The following is an 18,895-nucleotide window of genomic DNA, read 5'->3' as shown; positions in this document are numbered from 1 at the left end:
TAGTTTCTTTCTGTGCCTTACTATTTCTTGCTAAGTTTATGCCTAGGTATTTTATAGTATTCATTGTTATACTTTTTGAGTAGAAATTACTGGTATTTAGTGTTTTATTTAGGGGTTCCTATAAGTAATACTTTGCTCCCTCTTCTTAGTTTGGAAGAAACTGAGGCATAGTTATAGGAAAGAGACATAGGAAGTGAAAATACTTCTTTTATTACTAATAAAGCTGACTGGAAACTATAGCATTTGAACTGTAGCTAAGTGAGGCTTTCTTTATTTTCCCCTGAACTGGATAGATTTACTTCTATAGTAGCAGGCATTACTGGACAACACTATCTCTCTATCCCAGGAACTTACTACACACACAGCGGAGAGTACATGAAAATATTTGCTTCATGCCATCAGACAATGCCAAAAAGAGAACTCAGAAGCATCTATCCTTGTCTGATTTCTTCTCCCAAACTCACGGATCAGACAAATCATTCATCCTCCCCAGGGTGTAGAAAGGTGAAGTTCTTCAATATGGAGAAGAAGGCTTTTCCCTTAGCATTTAGGAAAGCCATTGATTTTGATGCTTACCTGATAACTGGCCACTTTACCAAAACCTCTAAAATTTTTAGTTGATTTTCTTCAATTTTTATGTATGCACTTACATCATGAAGAAATAATGACAATTTTGTCTCTTCCTTTCGAATATTTGTATTTCCTATTTAGTTTTCTTATTTTATTGCATTGGTTACAGTTTTTAGCAGTTACAGCAGCCATCCTTGTTTTGTTTTTTACTTAAATGAGAATACCTTTAGTGTTTCACCATTAGAATGTTTATTGATGGCTGTTGATAAATAAACTTTGTCATGCTAAGATGTTTAAATTTTCTCCCTAGTTTACTAAGAGGTTTTTAAAAATTAAAAAGTAGTTGAAGTTTATTCAATATTTTTAAAGCATCTATCCCAGCCGTGGGCAAACTACGGCCCGCGGGCCAGATCCGGCCCGTTTGAAATGAATAAAACTAAAAAAAAAAAAAAGACCGTACCCTTTTATGTAATGATGTTTACTTTGAATTCATATTAGTTCACACAAACACTCCATCCATGCTTTTGTTCCGGCCCTCCGGTCCAGTTTAAGAACCCATTGTGGCCCTCGAGTCAAAAAGTTTGCCCACCCCTGGTCTATCCTGTTGATAAGATCCTGTGATCTGTTTTCCTTTAACAATGCGATGAATTTACAGATTTCCTAACACTGAATTATCCTTGTACTTTTGGAATAAATCTTGTTTGTTCTTGGTGGGTTTTGATTTGTTTTTCAGCAAGCTGGATTTGTACAACTACTGAATAAAATTGCTAAAATTTTACTCAGTAGTTTTACAACTACTATATACTGAAGTGGGTTGGTCTATAGCAGTGATTTACATATTGGAGATTGATCAGTAAACTTCTGGTCCTGGCTCAGATGAGTTCAAGAAATGCCAGGTTAAATAGGTTTCTTCACTCCTGTATCTCACATAGACCTTCGTATACTAATACTTATTGTGATTCTCCAAAAAAGTAGACTATAAATGGTATGCACCATTTCCTCAAATTATTTGACTGCCAAAAATATATATTAACCTCTCAGGGAGCTAGTGTTCTATATAGACCTGCCCTCCTCTTTCCTGGTGTAATCTCTGTTGGATTTGGATATCGGGTTGTGCTAAACTTGAGAAATGACATTGAACCCTCCCCCCCCCCCCCCCCCCCCCCCCGCCGGTGTAACCGTTTAAATAACGGTTGGGCTGGGTGGGCCAGGTGCCCCTGCAAGAGGCCACTGTGTGTGTTTGTGTGTGCGTTTGTGTGTATGTGGGGGCATGGGTGTGTGAACGGTTAGCCAAGGCTCCAGGATAATAACATAGGGGTTGTCTGTCCGTGAATGGTGTGCTGGAATTTGCCTGTGAAACCATCTGAACCAGTGCCATTGGAGCGACACAGACACCTGCATGGCTTCCCCACGGGACCTCTTCTTCCACAGCCAATTCTGCTTGGCACCCTTTTCTTTAGGATCAGCCAGCTGTTTTGGAAAAGCCTAGAATGTGTGAAAATGGGACTTGATGCAGGTCACTCCTGCATGGTCTCAGCTTCAAATATTCCAGCCTTGGGACCAGAGGCCTTTCAAGTAGCACCTGGCCCCTGCGTGGGGTGCCTTGCTGGGGCTCTGCAGGGCGTATTTGGCTTGTACCTTTCCCCAAGTGCTGGAGGGTAGGCACCTCTGCTTAAACCCTTCCTACTAGATCAGGGGTGGGGAACCTTTCTTCTGCCAAGGGCTATCCGGATATTTATAACATCATTTGTGGGCCATACAAAAATTATTCACCTTAAAAATTAGCCTGCTATATTTGGTCAAACATTTAATTAACTCACCCCTAATGCTTTGGCAGGGCCAGACCAAATGATTTCGTGGGCCTTATAGGAACCTGTTCTAGATGCTTCCCTGAGGCTGGCTCTAGGCCTGCGTGGGTAAATCATTTGCCCAGCATATGGGCATGTGGACAATTGCTAGGAGATGGGGGTCTGTTTGGAGGCCTGGGATGAACCGTGGGCTCTGGGGTCTGACGAAGCTTGCGTTGGGTCAGGTGGGGCAGTAGGGTGCCCAGAACTGGAGTGAGCTGAGCCAAGAACTGGCCTGGGTTTCTAAAGCCTAGAAGGGCTGGGTGGGCCAGGTGCCCCTGTGTGCGTGCGTGTGTGTGTGTGTGTGTGTGTGTGTGTGTGTATGTGGGGGTGTGGGGTGCGGGTGTGCGTGTGTGTGTGTGTGTGTGTGTGTATGTGGGGGCGCGGGTGCCTGTGGGTGTGTGCACGGTTCTCCAAGGCTCCAGGAGGCCGGGGGGCTCAGGGGGAGGAGGCAGCGCGCTGGGCTGGTGTAGGGCACAGCCAGGCCTAGGGGAGCCCGCGGCTGCGGGTCCGCGGCGAGGCCAGCGTGGGGGAGGGGCCGCTGGGTCCCGGGCTCCGCGAGGCCGGGCTCCTGGGGGTCGGGGCTGCACGGGGGCCGCCTGCGGGCGGGGGGCGGCCGGGCGCGGGGGAGGCGGGGTGGCGGCGCGGGCTCCGGACGCGAGTCCCCGGGTTCCCACTCCCCGCTCCTGCCCGAGCCAGCCTGGGGCGCCGCCGGGAGGCCCGCAGCCCGGCCCGCGCGGGGAGCGCCGCCGCCGCCGTGGTCGCCGCCGCCAGGCCGCGCCCCGCCCCCGCCGCTGCCGGGGAGGCTCGCGCTCGAGCTGCGGCGCCGGCCCCGCCGCCTGGGCCCCGGCCCGGCCCCTCCCGCGCCGCCCGGGCGATGAGAAGCTGCTTCTGCGTGAGACGGAGCCGGGACCCGCCGCCGCCCCAGCGGGGAACAGTTAAGTGAGGCCGCGCGGCCGGGCGGCGGGGGCTCGGCGAGCCGGCCCTGCGGCCCCGGCGGGCGGGCGGGCGGGCGGGCGCGGGCCCCGGGCCGAGGGGCGGGCGGGCGGGCGGAGCGAGCGCACGGAGGCCTGCGGGCTCGGTGCCCGGCCCGCGCGGGGACAGGCCCTGCGGCCGCTGCCCGGCCCTGCGCCGCGGCTTCCCGTGCGCTCGGCCTTGCAGCGCGCAGGCGGCGGGCGCTCGGGGCCGAGGGGCGCAGCGCCCAGGGCCGGGCAGGGGCGCCTCCCGAGAGCCCGGCCGGCGGGAGGGCGGGGAGGCGGCTCACCTGTGCCCGGGCCCGGGCGCCGCCTGCAGACCGCGGTCTGACCGGCCCGGCCTAGGGTCCAGCTCCCTGGAGTCACGTGGGTGCAGCCCTGCTTGCACCTGAGCCTCGGGCGGCGTCTGGGGTGTGGCCTCCTCTGTGACCCGGGCACCCGGGAGCCAGGGCACCTGTCTGCAAGATGAGCGCCGGGCCTGGGCGCCGGAGACTCGGGGTGCTCACCCTGATGAGCACCCCACGGGCGCTCCAGCTCAAGTGAGGCTCGAGGGCAAGGGGATGGGACCAGAGCTATGGCCTAGCGCCAGGGGCGGGGGACACCAGGTCCCCCAGACAGGCAGACCCCTGAGCATCTTTGTCCTCTTTGTTTCCAACACATCACTTTCCCTAAATCAAAGCGGCGACCCCTCCGCTCCCTGCCCCTCTGCAGCCTCTTCAGCCGGGCGCCAAGGAGGGCCACACGGAGGGCCACGCGGGGCAGAAGGCAAATGGCCGTTGCCCCTTCAACGCTCCCCGCCCCCATCAAGAAGCAGCGCCCACTCCGATTTTTCTGCCACAAAAGCAGACAGCAGGCCGGTGCCTCCTCAGCGGCCTTTGTCTCTGGTGGTTCCTTCTCAGTAGAATCTCACTGTGCATTTCCCGACAGCTGGCCGGGTCTCATCTCATTTGAACGGGGCTCGGACATCTTATCAGCTGCACCAGCGAAGCCTGAGAAAAGTCAGGAGATAAGCGCCGTGGAAGCCCAGACTCACTGGAAACCTCCGTGCGCCCGGGAGGGGAGCGCCGGGAGAGGCGTGACACCTCTCCTGCTCTCCAGAAATTGTGCCGGGCGCTCTGGGACGCGGTGCCACACATAGAATATTTCAATGGGGCCTCGGAGAGACAGGGCCTCTGCTGGGACCTGGGCCCCAAGACCCAGGTGACGCCGCTGACATGGCAATTACGGGTTCACTTGAGCCTAGAAGCGTCTTCGCACGTCCACATGTTTCATTCCTTCCTTCCAGCTTCTTGGCCACACTCCTGATGGATGCTGAAGGCATGTTCCCTGCCCTGCCTGCATCCAGCTGGTGCGCTCCCCCCACTCCAGCTGCAATTGTGCGCCGTGCATGTTAGGTGCAAGGGCTTTCGAAATAGGCCTCGTCGGAAACCTTGGCTTTCCTGCTCGCTCCGTGTTCTTGGGCAAATTCACGAACTTTTCTGAGCCGCAGTTGCCTCGCCTGTAGAGTGAGGCTGGTGATGCTCATTGTCTCTCACAGGATTAGGGTGAGAATTAAATGAGATGTGACAAGAGACTCGCTTAGCTCCATGCCTGCCGCAGGTCAATAAAAGTTAGTGGATGTTATCAAGGGTTTGTTAACCGATTAATCAGAAGAGTGGCTTCATTTTTCTTTTTTTTGTTTTGAGTGCCTTTCTAGTTATTATTTAGTTCTTCTCAAGGCAACCTAGAAGGGATGGTAGAGTAGAAAGAACACTGGGCTTGAATTTAGGGGCTTGGATTTGGATTTCCCCGTACCTCCTGGAACTCAGGTGACCCTAGGCCAGTGGTCGGCAAACTCATGTCAACAGAGCCAAATATCAACAGTACAACGATTGAAATTTCCTATGAGAGCCAAATTTTTTAAACTTAAACTATATAGGTAGGTATATTGTTATTAACTTAATTAGGGTACTCCTAAGGCTTAGGAAGAGCCACACTCAAGGGGCCAAAGAGCCGCATGTGGCTCGCGAGCCGCAGTTTGCCGACCACAGCCCTAGGCAAGTCAGGGAACCTCTCTGAGTCCCTACTTCCTTATTTGATAAAGTGACTTAAGAATAAGTCCTCCCCTGCCAGGCTGAATGAGCTAATGTACGTGAGTGCATGTGACGCTGTGGAGGATGTGGGGGTCCTCGATAAATATAAGTGGGATTCGGGGACAGACCCCGGTTTTGTGGGTCTGCCATTGAAACAATATGCATGGGGGGGGAGTGGCTGTAAGAAAAAGAAATACAAGACTATCTCCCTTTAGTACATTTGACAAAAACTGCATGATCGTATGTAATGCGGGATCCCCTCTCAGGGTCTTGGAAGGGGTGGGGTTGGGGATGCGCGTTGATCTGGGTTTCACAGCAGATCAGCTTCTAGGGCAGTGATGGCGAACCTATGACACGCATGTCAGAGGTGACACGCGAACTCATTTTTTTGGTTGATTTTTCTTTGTTAACTGGCATTTAAATATATAAAATAAATATCAAAAATATAAGTCTTTGTTTTACTATGGCTGCAAATATCAAAGAATTTCTATATGTGACACGGCACCAGAGTTAAGTTAGGGTTTTTCAAATGCTGACACACCGAGCTCAAAAGGTTCGCCATCACTGTTCTAGGGCATTCGAATCCAGACACCCTGTGTCCCTCTGCCCTCGCAGGTTGAAGTACGGCATGCTTCATGCCGAAAGAGCGTATCCTTGCCACACTGGAAAGTAATGATGGTGTTGGAGTCAACGTGGGAAATGTCAGAGGTGCTATTATGATGATGAAGATCACAAATGACTACATGGCTGGATGTGGTGGGCTGGGAGCACTGTATTTAGCGGGTTGCGGTTGAGCGAGCAGAGTCTCCTTTGCTCATGAGGCTGTGGGAGGGGAGGCCTGGGTTCCTTGAGGAGCTGCCTCTCCCCCAGGCGGTTCTTGCTCATGGTTCTTGCTCAGGCGGAGGCTCTCCCTGGCCAACGTTTCACTGGCCCCAGGGCTCTCCTGGGTCTGTGCTTGCTGGGCTGCCCGCGGGGGTTGTGGTTTCTCTGGATCGTCTGTGCTGTTTGCAGGGGTTGCCCGCAGCAGACCTCTCCCCAGCTGCTTGGGAAGTAGAGACACTCACTGCAGGGTGTGCTTGCCACCAGCTCCTTGTTGGGGTCGTCGTGTGGCCATGTGGTTGGTTTGCGGGATACACTTGTGGGGAGTTGCAGGGCTTGTCCAGGCTGAAATGGGAGAGGCCCGGCACCTGGATCCCAGGGGTCACATACTGGAGCTTTGCAGGCCACATTTGCCTGAGGACTGGAGGGCCGTCTTGCTGAGCCTGTGGCTAGAGCCAACACCACCAGGTCATTACACACACACACACACACACACACACACACACACACACTTACTTTAAAAAAACAACAACCAGGATACTGATCAATAAAGCAAAGTGTTCAAAGAATATCCCTTGATCCTTCAGGAGAGATATATAAATGAATACATAATGAGCTAAACATCCATAGGATGTTTAGGAAAATGCAGATTCCAGGATGTCAAATTGAGACCCGGAATCAGAATACCTGGGATGGGGCCCCCAAATCTGCATTTTTGAAACAAAGTTTGGGTTGTACTGAGGCTTATTGAAATTGAAAACCACAATTCACGATGTGTGTTTTTGTTTGAATTCTCACCTGAGGATATCTTTGTTTATATTTTTTAAGAGAGAGGGCAAGGGAGAGAAAGAAAAACATCGATGTGAGAGACAAACATTGATTGGTTACCTCCTGCACACACCCCAACCTGGGATTGAACCCACAACCGAGGTATATGCCCCGACCAAGAATCGAACCCATAACCTTTCCATATCTGGGAAGATGCTCCAACCAACTGAGCACACCAGCCAGGGCTGTAGATGCTTTTTTTAAAAAGTTGTAAAATATACATAACGTAAAATTTACCATCCTAATCATTTTTTTAAAATATTTTTTCACATTTTATTTTATTTTTAAATGATTTCAGTAAGGAAGGGAAAGATAGAAACATCAATGATGAGAATCATTGATCCACACCGGGGATCAGGGATCGAGCCCGCAACCCAGGCATGTGCCCCTGGCTGGAATCGAACTCAGGACCCTTTAATCCGCAGGCCAACGCTCTATCCACTGAGCCAAACCAGCTAGGACCATCCTAATCATTTTTAACTGTACAGATCAGTGTCATTAAGTACATTCATGTTGTGCAGCTAATCTCTGGAACTTTTTCATCTTGAGAAACTGAAACTCTATACTCTTGAAATAACTCTCATGTTCTCCTCCCCCAGCCCCAGGCAACTACCATTCTACTTTCCATTTCTATGAATTTGACTACTGAATGCCTCACATAAGTATTTAACCTTTTGTGACTGGTTTATGTCACTTAACATAACGTCTTAAGGGTCATTCATCTCGTAGCATGTGTCACAATTTCCTCTTTTTTAACAGGAATAATACTTCATTGTGAGGATATACCACATTTTGCTTATCCATTCCTTTGTCCGTGGACACTTGGGTTGCTGTCACCTTTTTGCTCTTGTGAATAGTGTCACTAGGAACATGATGTACAAATATCTCTTCGAGACCACGTTTTCAATTCTTTGGGTATATCCCCAGTGTAACTGCCAGATCATATAGAAATTCTATTAAAATTTTTTGAGGAATCACCATACTGTTTTCCCCAACAGCTGCATTTTCATTTCCACCAACAGTGTACCAGGGCTCTAATTTCTCCACATCCTTGCCAACACCGATTTGTTGGGTTTTGATAGTAGCCATTCTTATTGACATGAGGTGATACCTCACTGTGCCCTTGGTTTGCATTTCCCTACTGATTAGTGATGTTGGACATCCTTTCCTGTGCTTGTTGGCCATTGTATGTCACCTTTGAAGAAATGTGTAGTCCAGTCCTTTGCCTGGTTTTTCATTTAATCATTTCAGGGTTTTTGTTGTTGTTGTTGAGTTATAGGAGTTCTTTGTAGATTTAGATTTCAATTCCTTATCAGATATATTGTTTGCAAATGTTTCTCCAATCTGTAAATTGTCTTTTTCACTGTGGATTGTGTGTATCTTTTTATGCAAGTTCTGCAAGTTCTTTATATACATTATAACACTGCAGAGAAAATAGTATATTATTTCATATCCCAGTTTTATAGGGATGGAAACGTAGGCCCAGTTTGGTTAACGTGCCTGGGGCCACACAGCTGTAAGTAAGTGTCAGGGCTGGCATTCAAACGTGGGGCCCTCTGACTCCGAAGCTTGCAGCCTTTTCATTCCTCTCCTTACCTCCCATTCTCCCACTGAGCTAATAGCATAAGGAGGCCCCGTGGGGGTCTGCAGGAAGTGGCATGGATTTGAGAAGCATTCAGTTACAAGAGAGGATGGTCAGAAGACTTGGCGATTTTTCCCTTTTGGCCATTGGGTACTCCTTCCTGTAGGCCTGTGTCATTGCTTAGACCTGAGAAAGAGCAGAGACGTGCAGACTGTCTTATTTGTTGGTTGGTTTAAACATTTCATAGGCTTGTTTCAGAGCCCATCTGCTACTCAGAGTTCCCCCAACCGTCCTCGTTTGCTCACACTGCTGTTGATGCCACGCCTTCTGCCTGTGGTCCCTTCTCTTCTCCACATGCCCGCTCCCTCTTTCAGGGAGGCAGCCGGAGTGGCAGCTCTTCCCTCGCGTCTCCATGGCTCACCAGGCAGAAGCCAGTGTCCCCTCATTTGTAATCCCTTTCCATTTGTCACTGTATCAGCCGGCACAGTGGCACTGTCCAGTCTCAGCCCCAGACCAGTTAAATCGGAACCTGGGGGTTGGGATGGGCAGCTGTATCCTTACAGACTCCTTAGGCGAGTCTGCTGTGCAGGCAGCTGGGAGCCCCGCCGGCCACTGCCAGGCCCTGGTCCAGCGGCGTGAACTGAAACTGCAGAGAGTGCTGCCGGGCCTCCGTTCCGCTGCAGGTGGCCGTCCCTGCAGTTGTGCTGTTTGTCCTGCATGGGCTGCTGGTGCCCTCCTTTATCCAGTGAAACATGGGTGATCTTGAGAGGATGGTAGGCACTTCATTCATCCACCTTCCTTCCATCTATCTATCTATCTATCTATCTATCTATCCATCCATCCATCCATCCATCCATAACCATTTATTGAGCACCCACTGTGAGTCAGGCCCTGGTGAACATAGCACCTTGGAACAACTTACATTCTTCTAGGGAAAGTGTGTTATAACCTGAGTGACGAGGGTGTGTGTTCACGTGTGCACATATATGTGCGCCGACCGTGTCCTTGGACTGCACCACGATGCTCAGGGACAGCACCTGTCTGGCTGGGCCGTTGGGGAAGTTTGGGGCCGAATGGAAGGTGTGTCCCAGGTTTGGAATGGTGGGGGGAGTGTCGTAGGAAGGAATGAGGGGACCTGTGCTGCAGAGGGGGAGACGGGTTCTCATTCTGAGGCTGTTCCTCGTGGGTGATGACCTTCAGGGTCTCTCCATTCATTTGTTCACTCATTCAGTCAGTCATCCAACACCTCATGAACACCTGCTGTCTTCAGAGTTTGCGCTGTGGGCCAGCTGTTTGAGCATCACCGGGGCTTGTTAGAAATGCAGCTTCTCAGGCTCCCTCCTACACATGTTGAATCAGTACCTGGGAGTGGGTTAAAGACTCTGTTTTAACAAACCCTCCAGGTGACTCTTAGGCCCGCATTTGGGGACTCCTGCTCCGGGTGCTGGATTTCCCGTCCTCACCTGTGCACACCTCCCTCCATGCTCAGCGCCCAGGCACCCCCTACATGTTTGTGGGCTGACTGCTTTGCACCGGGTCCTGATAGGTTCTGGGAGTGGGGGAGCCCCTCCAGGGGGAGGACGGCGAGGCCAGTGAGTCTGAGGTACTCACGGGACACGCAGCTGGTGACAGACACTAGATACACACCCAGCTTTGGGAGGTGTTTTGGAAGTCATCAGCATACGGGTAGAATGATTAAATGCCCAAATGTATGCAAGGAAACTCTTAACATCCAGGTGAAAGTCGGAGGCGGGGGGGGGGGGGGGGGGGGGGGGGGGGGGGGCTGGTGATGGGCGGGCCTGGCGACCTGACACCATGTGTCCTGATGACTCTGGCCTGGGGGCCCAGGTGCCGGGTGTTGAGATGACATTGGCATTATTTTTCTCTGCAGACACTGTAGCCTTCAGGGCAAGGGGTGACTCATGTCACTGAACATCAAGAGAGCATTGCCCTGGGGCCTCCTGGGATAGTTTCATCCAGGGGTGGGCAAACTTTTTGACTCGAGGGCCACAATGGGTTCTTAAACTGGACCGGAGGGCCGGAACAAAAGTATGGATGGAGTGTTTGTGTGAACTAATATAAATTCAAAGTAAACATCATTACATAAAAGGGTACGGTTTTTTTTTTTTTTTTTTTTAGTTTTATTCATTTCAAACGGGCCAGATCCGGCCCGAGGGCCGTAGTTTGCCCACGGCTGGTTTCATCTGTAGGGCATCTGCCTTCTGTTGGGGTCGTCTTTCTTCGTCTTCTCTAGGGGACAGTGTGGCACCAAGACCTGAAGGGAGTGGGCAGGACGACCCTCACTTGCAGTCATGGTGGGGCAAGACGGTGTGGGGCTCAAGTGTTCTGGAGAATGCCACCCCCGCTCCCCCCAGCACCAGGAGCCCTGGTTTTGCAGAGTCAGGCTTGGAGGGGCAGGACTTGGGCCACTGCAGTGCTGTAGAACTTGATCCCGGGTTTATTTTTGGAGTGAATTCCGGGATCTAGCACTGTACTGTACTGGGCTGCCGCAACCTGAACCCCCGGCCTGCCTCATGTGGGTTATAGGAGATCTGTGTGGTAATCAAGTGGTTAATATAAATCTAATCATAGGTCAGATGTCGTGGATGTGTTTCTACACCAGATTCTTCTATTGGAAGCAGCAGACCTTTACTGGGGGAAAGGAAGTGCTTGCCATTGTTAGTGCCTGAGCTGGAGAATTCTTTGATCGAGGTATGCTTAGGAAAATATTTGCTTTCGTTTCCCAGTATCTTAGCAGCCTTCCCAGTAGCCTGTGGCTCTTGCCACCAGACCACACTCAACAGCACTCGTCAGAGTGACTTGGCTTCTGACTGGTCTCTAGATAAGTGGTCCAGACCAGAGTGCAGGAAGCACCAGGATGCTATCCTGAGTCCACAGGGTCGCCCATCAGCCTGTGCACCGTCTCCCGATAGCAGGCTGGCCGCTCTCCGGGGGGCTGCATGGGCCCTGGCCTCAGCTCCCAGCCTCCTGAGGCGGTAGGTCTCTGCACCTTGGCTGTAAGGGAGGTGGCCCTGTGTGTGTGTTTGTGTGTGTTGAGGGGTGCATCGGGCTCCCTCTCGTGGGGTGGGCAGTGTCCTTCTGCGCCCTGCTTAAGGTTATCAGCAGAAAGATACCCGTTATCATGGGCGACAGACAGGGGCATGGATTCCTGCAGACCCCCACTGCCACTGGGAAGCAGGCAAAGCTGACGGTCTCTCATTAGTGAGACCCTGCTCTCAGGCCGTTTCCCACCGCGAGTAAAATACTTATACACTGCTCTTCCCGGCCCTGCAAGCTGGTCGCTGTGGGCAGACACTTGATGTCTTTTGTGCCCTTGACTTTGGATTTCAAACAAGCTGATCGCAATTTCGTCCTTCTGTGGGGACTTAATTAACCCACTGTTTTTGTCATTTCAATTACAGTAGCCCAATTTAACCGGCGTCCCCCCCGCCCCGCCCCCAATAGTTTGAAATTACTCTCCTCAAAAGTTGTGTGCGAGTCACGCCTCAGCCTTGCGGGCAGTGCTGGCTGGCGCTGCTTCTGAGCTGCAGGGAAGCCGTTGGGGTTCCTGCTGCTCCTCCTTTGAAGGCCCCGCTCCCGGCCCCCTGCAGTTGTTGTCCCCCATCTTTAAACTCCACAGCCTGCACCCCACCCCGCTGCTAAAGGGGCCTCAGTGGAGAGAGGTCTGAGCTCTGTTAGTTGGGGTTTGATTTCAGTGCAGGAGTTGATAAAATGAGATAAACCCCAGGCTCACGGGGCCGGGGAAATTAAACAGAGATGATATCAAAGTTCCCCTGAGTTTTCAACTGTGATACAGTAGCTTAGTTTTCTCCCAGACTGGGGCCGGGAGGCACGCCTTTGATTCTGAAACAATGTTCAGCATCAGTTAAGCCCAGCACTGCTGACTTTTAGGGATTAAGCAAACTGTTGTAGTGATTCTTTGATCAGCTACAAGGGAGCAGTGTGCTGTCTGTATGAAGGGGCTTTATAGTTAAAGTTCATTTCTCTGTGAACCTGGGATGACAGCATTGGCGAGGTGCTGCAGTGCTGGGAGCTGGGGCCTCCCCCAGGCACTGTTTGCAGCATTGCAGGCAGAAGCAGGAAGCGGTTTTCCTCTTCCGCGCTGTGTTGTCGCATCGAAGCCATCCAGCATGGCATGGAAAGAATCCTCTGGCTTGGAAAACACACCTCACCGTAACGGGACCCCAGCTAGTCCTAGTATGTATATGCAAGGCATGTGCGCGCGCACACACACATACACACACATGCACACACGCACTCCCACCTTGCAGAATACAGGAACAGCTGCCCAGAGCCCAGCTCTGCAGCCCCCCAGACTTGCAAATGATCTAGCAGAGGCTGCCTGGGCGCTGAAGGTAGAGATTGGGATGGGATTGGGACCAGATGGCCCAGGAGGTTCAATTAGGAGGATAAGCTCAAGGTCAGTGTTGCCACCGCACTCTCTCCATGCCCAAGAGCAGACCCAACTCCCAGGTGCTGCCACCACCTTCCTTCCTTCCCTGGCATTTACTGAGAACCTACTTAGTTTCATGTCGGCTCTGTCCTGTGATTCTCAGTAATTTCAGCATCTGTTGCCATCTGAAGTACTGGGTCCACTTTGGGCTTTCACTGTAGAGACCCTCCTTGCAGCCACAGCCAGGATGGTAGAAGTTTCTCAAATTGCTCCCTCCCCCTGGTTGGTCTGCGACTTGCAGTTGTAATGGAGCCCCTGTGTGCTGTCGATCGGCTCGCACCGCACCATGCATCAACCTATTCCCTCCTGTGCAGCGCTCGGATCTCCCTCATTAGGCCTAAATTTACCTCCGTCCTACACAAACATGGCCTTAGCTCATTTTTATTGTTGTAAATTATTTATGAGGGAGATGTTGAATCTTGAAACAGAGGTTCGAGGGAAATTAATCCCATGTTACTTTTATCTTGCTGTACTTTTCTCCCCCTTGCTTCACTTGCTGGGCTATGGCTAGAGAAAGAAGAGCTTTCCATTTTTACCATAATTAGTGTTGAAACTGGTTTTCCAGTCGGATATGGGATGGGATGGCGGCGTTCCTCTGCACGGTGTCATGGGAAGCAGACCTGGCTGGGGAAGGAGGGCAGAGGTCCTGTTAGGCTCTGCCTCTGCCAGCTGCATGGTGTCTGAGAACGCCAGGCCTCCGCTTGCTCTCCTGTACGATAGGGACAATGCAACACAGCCACCTGCCAGGTTTGGTGTGGGCATCGGTGGAGAAGCAGCCTGAGAAAGCTTCCTGAGGATTGCAGGGCTCTGTACACGCACGCAGCAGGGGTGTGTGTGCAGCAGGGGTGTGTGTGCAGCAGGGGTGTGTGTGTGCAGCAGGGGTGTGTGTGCAGCAGGGGTGTGTGTGTGCAGCAGGGGTGTGTGTGCAGCAGGGGTGTGTGTGTGCAGCAGGGGTGTGTGTGTGCAGCAGGGGTGTGTGTGCAGCAGGGGTGTGTGTGTGCAGCAGGGGTGTGTGTGCGCAGCAGGGGTGTGTGTGCAGCAGGGGTGTGTGTGTGCAGCAGGGATGTGTGTGCAGCAGGCGCGTGTGTGTAGCAGGGGTGCGTGCAGTTAGAGATGGAGGATGCTGGTGGGGAGCTGCTGAGGGCGAACCGGGAGTTGTGGCGAGTAGGCCCTGGGATCGGGCTCTAGACCAGCATGGCCTCTTGCAAGGCAGGTTCATGCTGGTTTTGAACACCCAGCGCCTCCTCGCCCTCCCGGGCAGATGTGCCCCCTCGCAGGCCGGCATCCATGCCTCTCCCCCCCCCTCCCAGGGGCCTGGCCTGTGACCCCCCAGCTCCAGGCTCCACAGCCCGCAGACGCGAGCGCCGGTTAATAAATGGCCTTTTGTTAGGAGGTCAATTGAAGTGACGGTGGAGGCGCTGTTAAAAGTAATTTGCAGTCAGAAAATATGTAACTCAGGGCGGCCGCTCTGAGTGATGGGCTCCGCCGTGGATGTCTTGGGCGTTTCTCATTAGCAGCTTCCTCTGCTGCCGCTGCTGCTCCCTCCACCGCCCCTCGGCCCCGCAGCGTCATTTGTCTGCATTTCACAAAGGCTGCCCGGATCCCCGGGGTGAGCAGCCGGGGAAGGAACGCCAGGGCGTGCGGGATGCTCCGCAGATGACGGAGCAGCCTCCCTCCTGCGGGCTGGGCTGCGCCCACGGCCGAGGCCCTTTGTCTGCTCGGCCCGGGAGCGGCCATCTTGGACCCGCTGCGGGGCTGCCGCGGTGCATCCTGGGAGCGCATCCCCGCCACCGGGGTCCCCGCCCGCACCTGACAGCAGCGCCGAGCAGAGCGGAGCCATTGTCATCAGTGCCTCGTGCAGGATATTGGAACCCGAGGACGTGAATCTCTCAGCAAATAGAATATTTCTTCTTTATTCCCAGGCTCACCTCCCCCTCCTTCTCTCTTACATAGTAGAGGCAGTACTATCTTAATAAAGAAAAAACTTACCTCGCATGTTCTTTATTAAATTCACAGCGTGATGTTTCAGCACTAGTAGAATTCGTACATTCTGTTAATGAGTTGTTAATTGCAAAGCATTTTGGGTACCAGCAGCAGGTACCCATATTTTGCAAACTGCAGCATTGTTGTTGTTAGGTTACCGATAAGAGGGGATTTTCCAAGTGAAGATACTTTTTGATCAGTGTTTGCTTGGGATTGTGCTGGTGCAGATATTTAATGACAGACCTTCTCTTATTGGGGGCGTGCGTGGGCATTGAGTAAATATATACTTTAAACCTCCTGTGTGTGGGGAGCACTAAGCCCTGTGCTTTATGCAGATAAACCTACCTGATAAATGACACTTTAAAAAGAGAAAATGATGCAGTGATGCCACGTGGTGTCCTGGGCCCTGCCCTGGGCTCCCAGAAGCTTATGCTCAGCAGACTTAAGTAAAGCGTAACTTGGTTTGCTTTTGTCACAAACAGACGCTGAGAGTGCAGCTGCTGCCAGGCTAGGAAACACCTTGATGGGAGATTTGGCTGCATTGTGTTAAGTCTGTTTCCGGAGCCTTCTGTGGGGTCCTGGATGCTGATTACATGGGGGACTTGCATATAGCATTTTGGTTGTTCCTGTTAGGAGGCAAACTCCTTTTTAATAGCCTCTGCCTTTTCTGATTCTCGGCCGAGAACTAAGAATATTCCTCCTGCCTGCTGAGTTAGGCAGGGTGTTCGGTTTGCTTTAGAAGCAGTAACCAGCCTTGAGAGATCTGGCAGACTTGCAGCCAGTGGAACTTAATTGTTGCAGAAGGAGGTGGAATTTAACTTGCTCTTTTTCAAGGCTTGTCCTTTTAAAAGTACTAAAAGTCATTTACATAAGGTGTTACCTTTTTTATTTGCTTTCTGGTGCACTGCCACTCAAGCTTCCCAGACCCAGTGCTCTCTATATACTGCTTGTCTCCTCTGGTCACATCAAGGGGCAGTCAGCAGCAGAATAATAATTCCATTTCCCCTCCCTTTCTCCCCAAGTGCCCAGCAAGAATTACGGTCATTGTTAGTGTTTAGCTTTGAGTAAATGCCCACGACCTGCAGGATTAAACACAAAAAAGGGACCTTCCAGTCCTCTTGGGAGTGATGCCTACCACGTTTCTGGTCAGTTACCCTGGGCATGTTTACCCCAAACCCCACCAGCCTCATCTGCTCTTTGTTGAGTACCCACTGTGTGCCAGGGACCGCTCCAGGGCCTTCCTGTACGTGACTCTTGGCTCTCACAGCAGCTCTGGGACTGTCAGTACCAAGACTCCGTTTCACTCAAGGCTGTGGAGCCTGGACTTGAACCCTTCCTTTGCCTCCATGCCGGGAGACTGTCTTCCAGGCGTGTGTGTGCAAAGCTCTGTCCGCTGCGCAGCCCCGCTTGGCTATGGCAGAGACTGTAGGTTTGGAAGTCTGCACCTCCATAGGAAATAGTACAGGGAGGGAAACGCAAGGTGGGGTTAGACTTAGTCAAGTCTGACTTATCCTCAGAGAGGCTACTGGTGCCTGTTCAGAGTCAGGCAGCTGGGTGGGAGATTTGAGAATGGTTTGCCTTTGGGTCTGAGTTTAAATTACATGCATACTCAGAGCAGGGACAAGCCCTCATTAACTGTGTTAGCTCAGTGCTCAAGGCTGACTTGAGACAAGCGGAGGCCAGTGATGTTTTGAATTCTTGCTCTGAGGAAAGAGTCCGGTGGGTCAGGGCTCCGTTAGCTCTTTCAGGAAGTGGAGCTCAGCTCAGGATATTGGCCCCGAGAGTCCGGTTCTATCTGTGTGAGACTTTGCATTGTTCACGTTAAGCGCCGAGTTTGAATTCTGTGCTTTCTTTTTCCTTTTCGGAACCAGGACAAGTCCACCATGCCTGAAGTCAGAGACCTTTCAGAAGCCTTGCCAGAGACGCCCATGGACCCCATCACAGGCGTGGGGGTGGTGGCTTCGCGGAACCGCGCCCCGACAGGCTACGATGTAGTAAGTCAGGATTCTGCTTTGTACCTTTTGTTCACGGATTCAACAGATGTTTACCTCCTGTGTTCAAGACCCTCTGAACCTGTGTGTAAGATAATGTTTCTTCCCTCTAGGAACTTAAGCAGGGAGGGGGAGATCACCAGTGGGCAGGCAGGGGAGTGTCCTGGATTGGGAGTCAGAGGGCCAGAGCCTGTCTGGGCTGTCCCTGGCCGACTCCCTTGACCTCTGGGATGCTCATTTTCACCTTCTGTAAAATCCAGGGGCTGGATTCATTGATTTTCGGTCACTTCTCGTTGTGACATTGCATGAAAAGGATCCAAGTGTCTGAAAGACCCTTGGCGATTGTCATAGAGTGTCCCCCACGGATACATGTCACATACAATCGTACCGCTCTTACCGCTTCCAAAGCAGTGTCCTCCCAGCAGCTCATGTAGCTCACGGCTGCGCTGGGAGGGCCAGTAGCTGCATCTCTGCTGCTGAGGAGAACCTGAGCTCCGGGAGGTGAAGGGACAGAGTCCCCGTCCTCGGGGGCAGGTCAGGACCCACCCCCCCGCCCCCCTCCAAGCCCAGCTCTCTGGCTGACCCACCACCCCGCTTGGCAGGAACGTGCCGTGCTTCTCGGCAGATGTCGGTGGTGGTCAGTAGCACTGATGGCCGGAACTGGTTCTTTTGTTGTTTCCATAAATAAACTCCGATTTGGGTGGAGCTTTAAAAAATGCAGAGAAACATCAGGAGGGTGTAGTAAACACTGACCCTGGTTCTGAGATTCCGAAGTGGCCTTACTTCCCTCCTGTTTAGGGCAGCGTTTTATTCTTGTTCGTTGAGCGGGGGGTACCAAGACTCATAAAGAAAGAGGCCTCGGCAGCCAGCATGGGAACCTGCCGCAGTGATGAGATGAGTGTCTGGCTCCCAGGCGTGGGGATGCCAGGCCTGGCCCCGAAGGAGCCCTGCGGCAGGGTCTCTCAGCCCTGGCATGATGGACGTTTTGGGCCTGATAATCACATACCTTTGTGCTGTGGGCTCTCCTGTGGTCATAGGATGTTTCGTAGCTTCCTTGGCCTCTACCTACCAGATGCCAGTGGCACCAACCCCCCCAAATTGGACAACCAAAAACGTGTCCAGAAATTGCCAGCTGTCCCCAGGCTGAGGGGTGGGGGGCAGGATCAGCCCCCGCTGAGAACGGTGCCAGGTGCAGGGGTCAGCGGCACTGGGTCCTGTGGGAGGGGAGCAGCCTGTTAAAATGCTCCGTGTTACTTTCCCAGCTGTTTGAAAGCTTATAAACATTTTAAACGTGAAGGGACGAGGGAATCTTTTTTGACAAAGATTTGAGTCTTCCTGCTGCCTGACTTCAAAGCACTGTTTGAATGTATCACTTGTCATAAAATAGAATCATTAGGTATGGCTTTGTGCCATAAAACTCTTGAGGAAGCAAATAAAGCTGTTCCCGATTTGAGAAGCCAGTGTCTTTTGATGAATTAGATATGAAGCAGCACGCCGTGCGTGGGGCAGGGCCAGCGCTCGCCACCTCTAGGGGGACTGGCCCTGGGTTGCCCTCCTGGGAGGGCTCCTGCTGGGCTCACCCCCCGGGCACGGGTCTCCCACCTTCGTGCTCTGCCGTTTCGCTGATCTGTGTCCTTCACATTCTGCTGGTGCCTTTGGGGTCGTCTCGGATGCTTGCTGGTGGGCGGCAGATGGCCTTTGATCGTCTGGTTTTCTGAAAGTCTTGGTAAGTCTGACAGGAGCAGAATCCATCCC

The 18,895-nt window shown here is 52.3% G+C and overlaps 1 protein-coding gene across 5 annotated transcripts in view; it reads left to right on the top strand.

The window, feature by feature from the left end:
- The first annotated feature begins 3,251 nt into the window (after window positions 1–3,251).
- MVB12B (multivesicular body subunit 12B) overlaps window positions 3,252–18,895 on the top strand; it is a 155,255-nt gene continuing 139,611 nt past the window's right edge. For 2 of the 5 annotated variants that reach the window (XM_070430658.1, XM_070430654.1), the window contains exons 1-2: window positions 3,252–3,354; window positions 17,021–17,143. In XM_070430658.1, coding sequence (XP_070286759.1) covers window positions 3,295–3,354; window positions 17,021–17,143 — 183 coding nt within the window. In that variant the 5' untranslated portion in view covers window positions 3,252–3,294. Of the gene's footprint in view, window positions 3,355–11,608; window positions 11,689–17,020; window positions 17,144–18,895 lie in introns of those variants that run through there. The other 3 variants (XM_070430656.1, XM_070430655.1, XM_070430657.1) reach the window with 3 other exon arrangements.

The sequence above is a fragment of the Myotis yumanensis genome, unplaced genomic scaffold, assembly GCF_028538775.1.
Source record: "Myotis yumanensis isolate MYYU_CA2020_CCGP unplaced genomic scaffold, mMyoYum1.0.hap1 SCAF_12, whole genome shotgun sequence".
NCBI classification, from domain to species: Eukaryota; Metazoa; Chordata; class Mammalia; order Chiroptera; family Vespertilionidae; genus Myotis; species Myotis yumanensis.
Note: the sequence above shows the minus strand (reverse complement) of the source record. Positions and strands in the feature narration are given on the sequence as shown.